The sequence below is a fragment of the Osmerus mordax genome, chromosome 16 (genome assembly GCF_038355195.1).
Source record: "Osmerus mordax isolate fOsmMor3 chromosome 16, fOsmMor3.pri, whole genome shotgun sequence".
NCBI lineage: Eukaryota > Metazoa > Chordata > Actinopteri > Osmeriformes > Osmeridae > Osmerus > Osmerus mordax.
The window spans coordinates 6515056-6528957 of record NC_090065.1 but is presented as its reverse complement, the minus strand read 5'-3'; the positions used below and the strand labels follow the sequence as shown (position 1 = coordinate 6528957).

General features: G+C 50.1%; 1 protein-coding gene across 4 annotated transcripts in view; it reads left to right on the top strand.

Annotated features, from left to right (window-relative positions):
* LOC136959317 (receptor-type tyrosine-protein phosphatase F) overlaps positions 1–13902 on the top strand; it is a 110905-nt gene that overhangs the window by 69629 nt on the left and 27374 nt on the right. For 3 of the 4 annotated variants that reach the window (XM_067253620.1, XM_067253619.1, XM_067253622.1), the window contains 8 exons: positions 506–1087; positions 1292–1425; positions 2002–2146; positions 4497–4802; positions 5672–5865; positions 10204–10230; positions 12931–13048; positions 13212–13790. In XM_067253620.1, the coding sequence (XP_067109721.1) occupies positions 506–1087; positions 1292–1425; positions 2002–2146; positions 4497–4802; positions 5672–5865; positions 10204–10230; positions 12931–13048; positions 13212–13790 (2085 nt within the window). The remainder of the gene's footprint in view (positions 1–505; positions 1088–1291; positions 1426–2001; positions 2147–4496; positions 4803–5671; positions 5866–10203; positions 10231–12930; positions 13049–13211; positions 13791–13902) is intronic. The other variant, XM_067253621.1, reaches the window with a different exon arrangement.

Sequence of the window (13902 nt, the reverse complement as noted above, 5' to 3'; positions counted from 1 at the left end):
GCCTGCCTGCCCAGCCTCTGTTATCTGCCGTTGTCTGTATTGATCCCACTTCGCACTTAGCCGATCAATACTGAGAATGTCACAGTCATTTATATGGACTGCTGCTATGCAGACAGACTTAAAGACACAAGACGGCCTCTCCTTTTTGTTGTTCTTCATCAGTTTCTATTAATAGAAGCTCTGAGCTCTGCAATCTTCTTCTGTTGTCAATGATGGCTTAGTATGTCTGGACAATTCCTAATCGTCATTCGAAATGATAGTGTCAAAATGTTCGTCGACAATATACTTTTAGTATTAGTTTCTCTGTGATTTAAAAAATGCTCTGTGATTATTAACTATGTCACCACAAGACAACACAGTGGAGTTTTCAGGAATGACAAATCTTTCTGTTCCGTAAAGGAGCTAGAACAGCACAGACCTAACAGTAGTTCCTATCATCTATGGTGTATGTCACACGTGTATCATTCTATTTTGTGCACCTCAACATCTCTCTTCCTACCCTCAGCCCTGCCCAAGCCCCCCGCCTCGCTCATCGTCACGGAGACCACCGCCACCAGCGTGACGCTGACGTGGGATTCGGGGAACCCGGAACCCGTGTCCTATTACATGATCCAGTACCGTGCGAAGGTGTCCGACACGGGTTTCCAGGAAGTAGACGGCGTGGCCACCACGCGCTACAGCATCGGCGGCCTCAGCCCCTACTCCGAGTACGAGTTCCGCGTCATGGCCGTCAACAACATAGGCCGCGGGCCGCCCAGTGACCCCGTGGAGACTCGCACGGGCGAGCAGGCGCCCTCCTCGCCCCCGCTGGCCGTGCAGGCGCGCATGCTGAGCGCCAGCACCATGCTGGTGCAGTGGGAGCCGCCCGAGGAGCCCAACGGGCAGGTCCGGGGGTACCGGGTGTACTACACCTCGGACATGGACGCCCCGCTCAGCGCCTGGCAGAAGCACAACACGGACGACAGCAGGCTGACCACCATCTCCAGCCTGACCACGGACATCACCTACAGCCTGCGCGTCCTGGGCTTCACCTCCGTGGGGGACGGGCCGCCCTCCGACGTGCTGCAGGTCAAAACCCAGCAGGGAGGTGAGGGAAACGCACAGTGTGTGTGTGTGTGTGTGTGTGTGTGCGCGCACTGGCTTAAATATGATTGTTATTCTCTTGAGTTCTGCACGGCCAGCCCTCTCTAAATCAACGTATTGTTAATGACAGTGTAATGCAAGCGTCTTTCCTTTCTCTGGCAACATCCATGGTTTATGGCCCTGTGTCTCTCTATCCCCGCGTGTCCAGTTCCTGCCCAGCCGTCCAGTTTCGAGGCAGAGGCCGAGCTGGACACACGCATCATGCTCATGTGGCTGTGGCCGGTCCAGGACTCGATCACCAAGTATGAGCTGCAGTACTGGGAGGCTGACTCTGCCAACAAGGTAGGTCATGTGAGCCTTGGAGTCCTTCTTTCTGGGTCTCTCTCTCACTTGTCTGTGTCTTTACCTTTCACACAAACACAGAGGGAGTTTCACAACTGAGTGTGAAGTGGCAGACAGATGAATTGCGCTTTTTACCGAGCTATTTTACGATGCAATTTCAAGGAATGGGGTGTTCGGGGTTGGAGTCACGGCTGCAGTATTAGAAATACAGCCTCTTGTGTGGCTGGAGATAAAGATTTGGCCTATATTGACGGGCAGCGCAATTATCCTGGACTGCTCCTCAATGTCAATCCCTGTAATAACCTGCTTGGTCTCTATCTGGAAGAAAAACTCAGACAATCAATATGCAATGAGAAAAATGTTGCCTTGCACAAATGTGTGTTTGATACCTGTTTAATCTAAGTGTGTATGCCTACACTCAACTTAACGACGTCCTCTTTTTTTTCCAAGACCAATATTTTGTGTCTCCAAACATGTCCCACAATTTCACAACACTATCATCAGGTTGGAATAGAGACCATGCAGTCTAAGACGGGTCTCGTCTGCTTGGATAACGAGTGTTCCAACCTCTTGTAGATCCACGTGACCTTCAACCCAGCTGGCTCCTATGCGGTGGAGGGCCTGAAGCCTGACACCCTGTACCGCTTCTCCCTGGCAGCCCGCTCTGAGATGGGCCTGGGGGTCTACACCCAGCCCATAGAGGCCCGCACAGCCCAGTCCAGTAAGTCTCTCTCTCTCTCGTTTTCCTCCTCTACAACTAACAGCTCAAAGAGTATGTTGAGGTTGCCCATAACTGACAGATACACAGTCAGAAGAGGTTCTTCCAGGTTAGACTTGGGGTAAGGTATGCCCCAGAAGCTTGGGGTAAGGTATGCCCCAGAAGCTTGGGGTAAGGTATGCCCCAGAAGCTTGGGGTAAGGTATGCCCCAGAAGCTTGGGGTAAGGTATGCCCCAGAAGCTTGGGGTAAGGTATGCCCCAGAAGCTTGGGGTAAGGTATGCCCCAGAAGCTTGGGGTAAGGTATGCCCCAGAAGCTTGGGGTAAGGTATGCCCCAGAAGCTTGGGGTAAGGTATGCCCCAGAAGCTTGGGGTAAGGTATGCCCCAGAAGCTTGGGGTAAGGTATGCCCCAGAAGCTTGGGGTAAGGTATGCCCCAGAAGCTTGGGGTAAGGTATGCCCCAGAAGCTTGGGGTAAGGTATGCCCCAGAAGCTTGGGGTAAGGTATGCCCCAGAAGCGTCCACCTCAGGTCTGGTTCACTCAGCCAAGACGGCCTCTCCTTCCCTCACTTTGCCTCCCAAAGCCTCTTCCTCTCCTTCTGCCTGACTGCTCTCTCATTCTGCCCCTCGAGGGCTGAAGGCAACAAGTAGCCCAAGGTACAGTAGGTTCAGTGTGTCCCTCCCTGCATCAAGAAACTCTTTTCTAGTCATTTATAATTTGGCAATGAGTATTTTCTGTGTTATTACGAGTTTTATTTGTATATCTGTTTTATATATGATATACTTTTTCTCTCTCTAAAAGCCAGAGCAATGAACCGAGTATGTCTCTATTACCACCCCCCCCCCCCACCCTGCCCTCAGAGCTAGCTACTCCTCACAATGTAATGTGGCTGTGCTAAAGCTCAGCGAGCCCCAGCTTTCTCTCACACAAACAACACACTCGTCTAGACAGAAGAATCAACAGTCGTGTCACAAAGGATAGATGGAAGAGCTCCATCCTCACGCCCCTCTCTCTAGTCTCCCTATTTCACTTCATCTCAGAACATGTCTATTTCTCTTCCTCCTCTCAGAGAGCTTTGATCTCACAGCCGTTCTGTCAGGACCTATACCTGCTGCTGTTTTGATGCAGCTCCAGAACGGTTTCACTTTATTTATTTATTATGTGGCCTCAGCAACTCCTTTTTGTCAAATCTTTGTAGTTTTTCCCTCCTCTCTGCTTTTGACGGATTGGGGACCACCTGGTGAGACACACTTCAAATTTAGCCCCGTCTCATTTTTGGGTGTGGGTGTGTTTTTATGTCACACCGCCCCTGCAATTCAGTTTCAGGTCCCAAAGAAAATACTTTTAGATAGAAATATTTTGTGTTGTTCATTACTCTGGTTATTTAGAAAGGCACACAAAGAGGCATGCTACTATGAGAAAACTCCCAGCTCTTGGTTTGGCCCACTCTCATTCCTACCCCTCACCCCTTTGAAGCTTTTTTTCTTTGTAGTTGCATCAAAATTTCTTCAAGGTATGAGTAGCCGCATGCAGGGAATGAACATGTTTGTGTTTGATGCTTGGTATTGAATAATTTATATATTTTTTTAGTTGAATCCCATTTAAATGTAATTTTTTCCCCCTGAACTGCAGAGATTTGGTCAAGTTATCGATCAAAGTTTTGAATGAAAATTTGCAGTAAACTACTTAACTAGACTGCTCAGACATCTAAAACCCTAATCACATTTCCTCTCCCAATTCCCGAAACACTGCCCAGCAATAACATTTTGAATGCCTTGTTGCTAAACCATTTTTAAAAGACTGAGCAGCAGCGGTGAGTAAGCGTGCGTGTGCGTTTGTGAGAAACTGTATCTGAGCCGTCAGGCTCAGCAGCACCTGGCAAAAGCCAGAGGCCGTTATCAGTCTCGGGGCATCTGCGTCAACGTGTGAACACAAGTTAACACACTCACGCCCTGGTTCTCACATTCACACACCTATGGCCTTTTTATCACTCAGGCTGCATGCACTCACATACAGGAACAGAGAGGAAACAGACAGTGTAGCTGCTCACAGGCCCCAGTCAGCTCCACTGTCTGCTTATTAAGAACAGAGGTGTGTACAGTAGTGACACAGTCTGTTTTAACGGCACCTGACAGTCACATTAAGCATTTGTGTGTACCAGAAACACATAAAACCGGTCCTAGATCACCTCGCCGCTAAGTGTTTTATATAACATGACTATATTCGTGACACAAATCTCGCAGTTCAGAGGCTGCACCCCCCCCCCTCCCCTGCTTGTGTTTTTGTGTTTTTAGTTCAGTAGTAGTTTTGTTTGATCCCCCTTCCCCCCCCTGTGTGGTTGTGCTCCCCTTGCAGCGCCCTCCGCCCCCCCTCAGGAGGTGCAGCTGTTCAGTCTCAGCTCCACCAGCCTCAAGGTGAGTTGGGTGGCCCCGCCCCCTGCCCGTCGCCACGGCGCCATCGTGCGCTACACTGTCAGCTACCAGGCCACGGACGGCGAGGACCCCGAGCGCCACCAGGTGTCTGGCATCGGCGCAGAAGCCTCCAGCTATGTGCTGGAGGGCCTGGAGAAGTGGACCGAGTATCAGGTGTGGGTGAGGGCCCACACAGACGTGGGCCCTGGGCCCGAGAGCACCCCAGTACGGATCAAAACCAAAGAGGATGGTAGGTTTTTTCGGCCACCCCACCTTCCTTCCGACAAAGGGACGTCTTCACATCCCTCCCCCCCCCCCCCCAGCTTTGGGCACTGCTCCAGTTCCTTCCTGTCTTTCTTTGTGCCTCCACTCGTTTCTGTGGACGACCGCTTACTGGTGCTTCCAACCTCACTACTTTTCAGATCAGTTTGAAGGTAATGAACCATCAACAGTGGTCACCATTTCTCCCCGTCTCTCTCTCTCTCTCTCTCTCTCCCTCTCTGGCTCTCCTTTTGTCTCCTCTTTGACTTTGAGACCCACTCTCCATCCAAGGCTAAGGCTCATCAACCTCACTGCCCACTTCTCTGGCTCCTCTTCTCCTTCGTCGTCCTCTCCACTCGGTTTTGTCCCCCCCCCCCCTCCTGTCGTTTCTGTCCTCATCCGCAGTTCACGTCTGGGCCCCCCCTGAGCCTGGCGAAGTGGAGCACAACTCCATTCCTCCCTCTTTCTCTCCCTTTTTTCCGTCTTCTTTTGTTCGCGGTGTGATAGCACATGAGAGAGTGTTCCTGAGAGGCAGCAGTCTATAATTAATGTGTTTGAAGTTGCTGAAACACAGCTCATTCCCAAACTGTAATTAGAGACATTACACTCTCCTCTAGACTACGGGCTTCCAGGCGGAACCCGAAGAACCCGTTTTTTCGGGCACCCGGTAGACCCGGGGCCTCTCAGACACGCCCCTCATCAAACCACAGATGTGGAGAAAAAAACCCCAGTGCTGCTGCCTCGGTGGCACCGCCTCCTCATGCCACAGCCTATTGTCTGCCAGCTCTGGTCCTTGGACAACATGTTCTGGATTGAGTATAACCTCTCTCTCCCCCCCCCCCCCCTGTCCTCCTCCAGTGCCGGGAGCTCCCCCCAGGAAGCTGGAGGTGGAGGCTGTAAACTCCACGGCCATCCGGGTCGCCTGGAAGCCGCCTCTTCCAGGGAAGCAGCACGGCCAGATTAGAGGCTACCAGGTCATCTACTCGCGGCTGGAGAACGGCGAGCCTCGCGGCCAGCCCAACATCCTGGACGTGGCACTGCCCGAGGCCCAGGTACTCTTCTGATGGCTGTTGCTGAGCTGTTTTTTTTTCTCGCTCCCCTTTTTGTCTTCCCATTCATTTCATCTGTCACTCTTCCCTTCTCACTTTCCTCTGGCACTCCTTACCCTGCCTCTTTCAGTTGGTCACTTGCTTTCACTCTCTTTATTTTCTATTTCTCTCTCTCAGGTCGTCTGTCTTTTAGGTTCTCTTTCCTCTCTCTTACTCCATTTACACATACCCCCCACCTCCCCATCAGGACCAAGTATATCCGATTTGTCTCGTTCCACATGTATTTCTTTTTTCCTTCTCCTCGCATTCTCTCTTTCTCTCTCACTTTCCCTCTTCCCTTCTCTCTCTCCCTGCCAACATGTGACACTTGACTCCAAATCACATTCAGACCAGTACCCACGTCCCTGTGCGCAGGATTAGGAAGTAGAATATGCTCCCAGCTAATTCAAATAGGTGTTAAATATTTCATGTGTGTATTACCTCAGCAAAGGCTTAAGGGAATCAATCCTCCTCCCTTTGTGTCTCGACTATAATACGTATGCATTGCCTTGTTACTCTGTTTATAAATTAGACATATTTTGTCTCGGCTCGCTTTCGCACATTAATGCAAGCAGGAGAACCGGCTCGTCCAAAGCTGAGAGGAGCCGTGAGATGGATGAGAGATCGTAATCCTTCAGAGGGATTCACAGATTCATGAATATCTTAAAACCCCAACCTCTTTTTCTCTCACGGACTGGAGAGAATGAGAGAGGGAGATACAAGAGAAGGAGAGTGGAAGAGGGAGATATCCCAGAGTTTCTCTGAAAAGCCTCCCTGCCTCTGGACTGTTCTCTGCTGTCAAATTACGTGAACAGATCCTCTGGCACCCTCGATTCTCTAGAACTGGACCCTCACATTAAAACATGGATGTATTCCGCACTCGGCCCCACAAACCCTACATTTGTCCAGACCGACCAGGTCCCTGGTCAGAAAGCGCCACCAGAGACACTGCCTGGTCGTAGGCGTGCGTCAGCATGTCTAAACATTCAGCTGCGGTGGTTATTGAGACAAGCAGGGTCACTAGTTCACTTCCCAGGGGGAGCTCACCAACGCAATGTCCTTGAGTTGGTCTGTGAACCCTCATTGGCTTCCTCAACCACCTCCATGTGTACATGGACACGACTGAAGAGCCACCTTGGAGTTTTGGAGGCTGTTGGATCCCGCAGTTGCACCATGTCAGGGTGTGGTGATCTAAGTGTGTTTGGACAGCTGCTTCATTTGGTAGAGATGGAAAGGGCTGTCCCTGGAAATGTTTTCATGTCAACTCTGCCAGATGACTTGTTATTTGAACTACAGATGATCCCTGCCTGTCCAGACATCAGTCTCCTTTCCGCCCTAATTGCACACAAAGTACAAACACTCTTGCACGCAACCACCCACACACACACACACACACACACCCCGGCACACATAAACTGCTTTTTTTTTTCCTTCTTCCTCATCATCTTCACCAGCCACTCTCACGCCAACTTCCAGAAACTCTGGCCAGTTTTATCTGACAGTTGAGTCATTACCATATCGTAGTGTGTCTAACCCCCAGGTTGAGTCACGGCTGGAGATAAGTGTGTTTCGGAGTTTCTCAGGCAGACTTGCCTGGACCTGCTGAAACCATATTAAAGACCTCACAGTCTGGGAGCATTCTTCCCTCTTTCATCACCCCAAAAGTTGTTGTCCCGCCATTGACGCACCCCAACGACTACGTGGGAAACACATCGTCATAGTAACTTGAGAGAACTTGCGTGTTTGGTGGTGTCACCAAGGATCTCGCAGGCAATATGATGAAGCACAAAGAGCCTCTGACTCAGAGTTGACTCATCACTGGAGCACACACCCTTATTTGGTGGCAAAAGCCGTTGTTCCACATTAAAATGCCTGTCTATCACTTGTGTTACTGACAGCAAAGGGATAGAGCCGATCTCCATGCAGTATACAGCTGATAGTACTGGAGGGTAGAGAACCACCTCTGGCTACAAACACGTGTCTGAAATATCTGATTGGATTAGGGGGCACAACCTTCTGGGTCCCATGCCCACTAGTCGGTGAGAAATTCTCTCGCTATCTTTCTTTCCCCTCTCTCTCTCTTTACCTCCCTCCCTCTCCCTCCTTTCATGGAGGAGAGCAGGACTTGTTTGTGTGTGGGCTGGTTAAGAGCCTCTCTTGTTTCCAAGCCGGAGCCCACACAGCGCCCTCATTTCCTTTCTAATTTTAAACAGGAGTGCGTGTTTAACAGTCTGACGTAGCAGCCCTCGATCCAGCAGTATCGCTACCAAGGCCAGTGGCTCTGACCTGAGGGGGCTACTGTAGCTACACCTCTGACACATGACTATACTCCCTGCAGAAACACTGACACACACACAACAGTTAGCTGTTAGCGTAGCGGCCCTTCACTTAGTTAGCTAGCGTGAAATGCTACGACCGTGTCCTAACCGCTTTTCAGAAGTGTCCTTGGCTTGACTTTTTTGTTCATTGTGGTCCATTGTGACGTCTGCTCCACACTGGTGCTTTAGGTTCATTTTTTTTGACTACCCATTCAAATTCCTGTGTGTGTGTGTGTCGGAGGACGAGGAGGAAGAAAGAGCGCTGTGCTTCACTGCCTCCGCGGCCTTGGCTGGCCTGAGATTGGAGTTGAATGGACTTGGGGGAAAAAAAAGAAGCACCTCAGCCCGTTTCCCTCTATCAATCACGACAGCTCCCTCTCTTCCACTTCACTCGCTCCCGCTCTGTTTTATACCCACACATCTCAGCCGTGGCTTCACTGTTGCGTTTGCCCGCCTGCAAATTACAGTACTCCCATTTGCAAAAAAAAGATGCTTATCAGCAACCATGTTTTCAACTCGCGTTGGCATTTAAAATCATCATTTATTCAAATGTTGTCATACTTTCGGAGGCATTTAACTAATAACAGAATAGCTGTGATAAAAAAGGATTACTCCTGAGATAAGAACTACTCCAGTGAGGCCTCTGTAATGTGTCCCTTGCTGCGCTGTCATTCCCAGCACACAGCACTGTAAACAAATTAAGCAATTAGACACGCTACAAATTGTTATTCATAGAGTTGAGCTGCAGCTATTTGAAAATTGCTGTTGTAGGTTGGATATCTTAGCTGCTACGGTCTATAGAGGGAGGGAGACAGCAGTTTGGACGAGGCGTCGACTGCAGCTCTACCAGTCACCGGGGGGACTTGGTGTGGGCTTGGTTTGGCTGGCACTCACTGCTTCATGATAAAGATTGTCTGGAGAGGAGAGCAAAGTCAAGCCTTCTGTTTCGTTTTTTTTTAAGTTCAGCAGCACACTATTTATCACACTCCAAATCAGCGGCCTTGGGAGACGGATCTGCTGTGCGTTTCCGTCGTGGAAGGGACCGGAGGTGTGCGCTTGAATGACAAGAAGGGAAAGAGAGAAGTGACAGTGAAAGGAGAGGGTGACGAGCATGTCAGACTGTCCGAGGCAGGTCAGAGATGGTCACAACTGGTCACCACTTCCTGTGCTCCACACAGCCTCCATGTTCCTCCTGGTCACCCCCTCCCTCTCTCCTCCCCCCCCCCCCCCCCCCCCCCCCCGTGGCTCCAGCCCATTCTCTGAGGTGCAGGGAGGGGGCACCGCTAAGCACAGACGTCTGCTTGGGCGCTGACGTTGGGGGTTTGATGTCACGGGGGCCGGCGTAGCGGCGATGGTAATAGGATTTCACGCTCTGCGCCATCAGAGCCTCGCAGCAAGAAATGGGCTTTCACATCCCCCAGGAATAACTCTGGAGAAAGTTTGGAATAGACTGTGTGGGTGTGTGTGTGGGTGGAAAGAAAAGAACCTGTAATGTTCACTGGGCAAAGAAAAAAAATGAACAGGATGAATGAATAAGGGTCGGCATCGATTTTGTCTACAAGGCTACCTGTACAGCATTGTGGATTCCAAATCAAAAACAAGGCAATGCATACTCTACGGTCTCATCATAGTCATTTGCGGTGTGGCAAGATGCCCTTGACTCTTTGCACAGTTGCATAGCCAGAATGCACCAACTCAAATATCCCATCTATTGAGTTTACCCTGCACATTCAAATCCCCACATTTCTTCTCACCGGTCTCCTTCTCTCTAACTATCATACCCCTGTCTCTTCTATACACCCTTTCTGTACTTTCTCTTTTCTTTCCCCACTCTCCTCACTTCTCTAAAGCATGACATATGTCAGTCTTTAAGGGGGGGAAAAAAGGCGCAAGTCTTTTTTCCCTCAGGTCTGTAGTGCTGTCTCTCTCTGACTCACCTCCCCTCCCTCCTCTTCTGTGTGTCCCATGTTTCTCTCCCCCTCAGTGGAATATTGACGAGTCCACAGAGCATGTGAGTAACTCCAGAGTGTTGTGATGGGTTGTGCTGTCTGGGCTGGTTTCTCTCTCCCTCACAGGCCTGCACGGCCTGTTGGGAGCGTTCGGTGTGTGTTTTTGTGTGTGTGCGATCTATGCTATATCTGTGTGTGTGTTTCTTTTGAGAGAGTTCACAACTCCGTCATAGCCCTAGCGAGAGACAAGGATGTCTTGGCAGATCGCACTTGTTTGTATGGTGTGTGTCTGCACTTTGCGCCAGCGGATCTATAAAGCAGAGCAACTCCTGTTTTCCTTTTTTCGCTCTGCCGCCTCATTCTTCAGCGGCTCCCAGAACATGCAGAGACACACCGATAATACCTAGATAATACCGATTCTAATCCTCACGTTACCCAGGTACCTCCCACCGATGAAAATATTACTGAACACCCAAAGGCCAGGTGCCGTCAAGCGGGGTTTGATGTTGTTACAGACGTTAATAACCCCCCCACACACACACACACACACACACGCATATTACCCCTGCTGTTTGAGTAGGCCCGTTTATTTAAAGGAAGACTCTTGCCTTTTATCATCTCCCACATCCAGAGGACTGCCATCAGCGGCCTTTCATGTTCCTCACATTGTCCTCCCCGCTCTCTGTTCCTGTGCGACTGCCTGTCACACTCCTTAGTAGCTTATTACCTTCTCCAGGCCTCCTGTCACACTCACACATACTGTGAAGGCACAGCCACACACGCCAACATCTTGACAGTTACGAGACACTCTACAGCTTTTTTTTGTTGCCTAAATAGACTTTTTGATGCCTTTTCTCCTTTCGGACCACTGCACACTGTGGATCTGCCTTTACCCTGCTGGCATGAAGAAAAGCTATTGGGTGTAGCTGTCTATCCGTATGCTTAAGGGGATGAAATTATACCTGTTACAATGTGTGCCTGTAACATACATGTGCCATGACACTCCCTCCAAGCCTTAAGAGAGGGTGTGGTGTTAAGAGCCTGTTCTCAGCCAGCGCTACACGTCACGGATGGTTCCTTCAGCTCATGATTAGCACCTGACAGAAGCAGGGCTAGAAGTTGTCAGATGGAGACATCTGTTTATCCCTCTGTGTGTTTGTGCTAGCTTTCAGCCATGTTGGCAGGTACTGGAGGCAATAGATGCCAAGTCACTAATGAGCTGTGACTGGGTACAGACAGATGTCGGCATAACCTAATGAAGATTCTTAAAGGAATCTTAAACCCAGGAAACTTCAATTTATGCCTAAACTGAGCAATATGAGTAACAATATAATAATGCTCTGGCCATCTTATGTAGAGCGACAGTACTGGATATGGGCTCTAGAAATATGGATGTTAGGACACAATGTGGATCCTTCTATCCCTAATACCTTAGTATATATAATACTTAGAGCATTTGCAAGGGAAGGAGTTTCAACACTATTTGACTTTGGAAGAAAGGGTAGATCAGGGTGAATCCCAATATAGTCATTCTGGGTGATAAAAGAAATGAGCCCTCTCTAGTATAACTCAAAGACGTTTTATGATAATTCAACATTTCTTCTCTTTCAGTCTTCTCGAGCTCTCTCAAGAGCTACCCGGTTCTTTAAAAAAAACATTGTCAGGTTAGACATTAAGTTAAATGTACTTTCCTGATTAGAAGATGAGGCATTAAGGAAGAACGTTGTAATATTCAGAGAGCAGAGGAGCTTGGAAAGTCTTCCAGCAGTCAGGAAGGTTTGCCGGCTCGCAGGCAGTATTCTTGGTGTCCTCTCCGTGGCCCCAGTCACACGCAGAGAACTCCAGGATGTGTACTTAAGCCGCAGGCGTTAATTGGCTCAGGGTTCCAAGTGTGTGTCAGTGTGTTTTTGTGTGTCTCGTCCTTTCCTGTGTGTGTGTGCGGTAATACCGGGGATGGATAGATGCAACCTGCTGTATTGAGTGCCTCTCTTCAGAGGCATTATGCTGACAGATCTCCGGAGCTTTGAACAATGGTTGATTGTAATGTTTCGTAACATTTTCTTTTTTTTATGTGTGTTGTTGCTGGTTTGTTCAATGGCAACGTTATGTGTCAGTGTTTATTTCCTTCTGGCTTGCCAGCCATTGACAATAAGTGTCCTTGTTATAAAGAACAATGTGGTCTCTTCATCAGGCAAGTTCGAATTACAATTTGAGATGACAAGATGTATTTAATTTGTTAACTATCTCGAAACCAATCTCTCAGTGCATACAGTCTACTGTGGAATGGTTTCGGGCAACAGCATAGTTTTTTTTACCATGGTAGATCCCGTCCAGGTAAATTGCCATGGTTAGTGTTGAGTCTCAGGCTGTGGCAAGTCAGAGGGTGTGAGCACTGGTGCTGTTCTGCTCTGTCGGTTGCTTCATGGGTAGCGTGTGCCTTATGTCTGGGACGCAAGTTTTTCCTGAGCAATTTTGTTTCCAGGAACAACTCGTGGCCCTGTTTGTGGTGGACAGAGTGCCTTTATAACCTTTCTCCATTACTGCCTTCAGTATTGATTGATGTACTGAATTGGAATTTGACTGAACATTAAAATGCAGATGGATGGAGAAAGGCAACTAACTTTGTTTTTGGAGTTCCTTTATATCCGGGGGATAAGCGCTTGTGTGAGGGTCGGCCCTTTTTGGACATGCTGAGTCACCAGGCTGACGCTTTGACCTTTCTTTGTCGACCTCTGACCTTTGTGTGATATTCTGTGTCCCAGGAGTCTTTCATCACAGGGCTCCATGCCGAGACCACCTACTCGGTTACCGTGGCAGCCTACACCACCAAAGGCGATGGTGCTCGCAGCAAAGCCAAAGTGGTCACCACCACTGGAGCAGGTAACACACATGTCTCTTGTCTGCAATAACATGCCCCTGGGGACTACTGATATACTTGATTATTGATCAGGTAACTGTCTCCAGCAACCCATTGTTCTCTCTCTCTGTCTCTCTCTGTCTCTGTCTCTCTCTGTCTCTCTCTTTCTCCCCTCTCCCCCTCCAGTGCCAGGCAAGCCCACCATGATGATCAGCACCACCAATTGGAACACGGCCCTGATCCAGTGGCAGCCCCCTAAGGAGATGGTGGGGGAGCTGATGGGCTACCAGCTGCAGTACAAGCGCGTGGAGGAGGAGGCCTACACCTCCCGCGAGTTCAAGAAGTCGGACGCCCACCACACGGCCACCGGCCTGCACAAGGGCGCCACCTACGTGTTCCGCCTGCGCGCGCGCAACCGGGCGGGCACGGGCGAGCCGTACGTGAAGGAGATCAGCACGCAGGAGGACGTGCCCAGCGGCTTCCCCGTCAACCTGCGCGTGACGGGCCTCACCACCTCCAGCACCCAGCTGGCCTGGGAGCCGCCGGCGCTGGCCGAGAGGAACGGCAAGATCGTCCAGTACGTGGTGGTGTACCGCGACATCAACAGCCAGCAAAACGCCACTAACCGCACGGACGACACGCGCATGACCATCCAGGGCCTGAAGCCCGACACCACCTATGACATCCGGGTGCAGGCCTTCACCGGCCAGGGGCCGGGGCCTATCAGCCCCAGCATCCAGAGCAGGACCATGTCCACCTCTCCAGGTGAGGGAGAACTTACCCGCGCGTCGGCGCGGAGACCAGCCGTGTCTCTAGGCTGCCCGCCTCACACTCGCCTACACCCTCCTCTCTCTCTCTCTCTCTCTCTCTCTCTCTC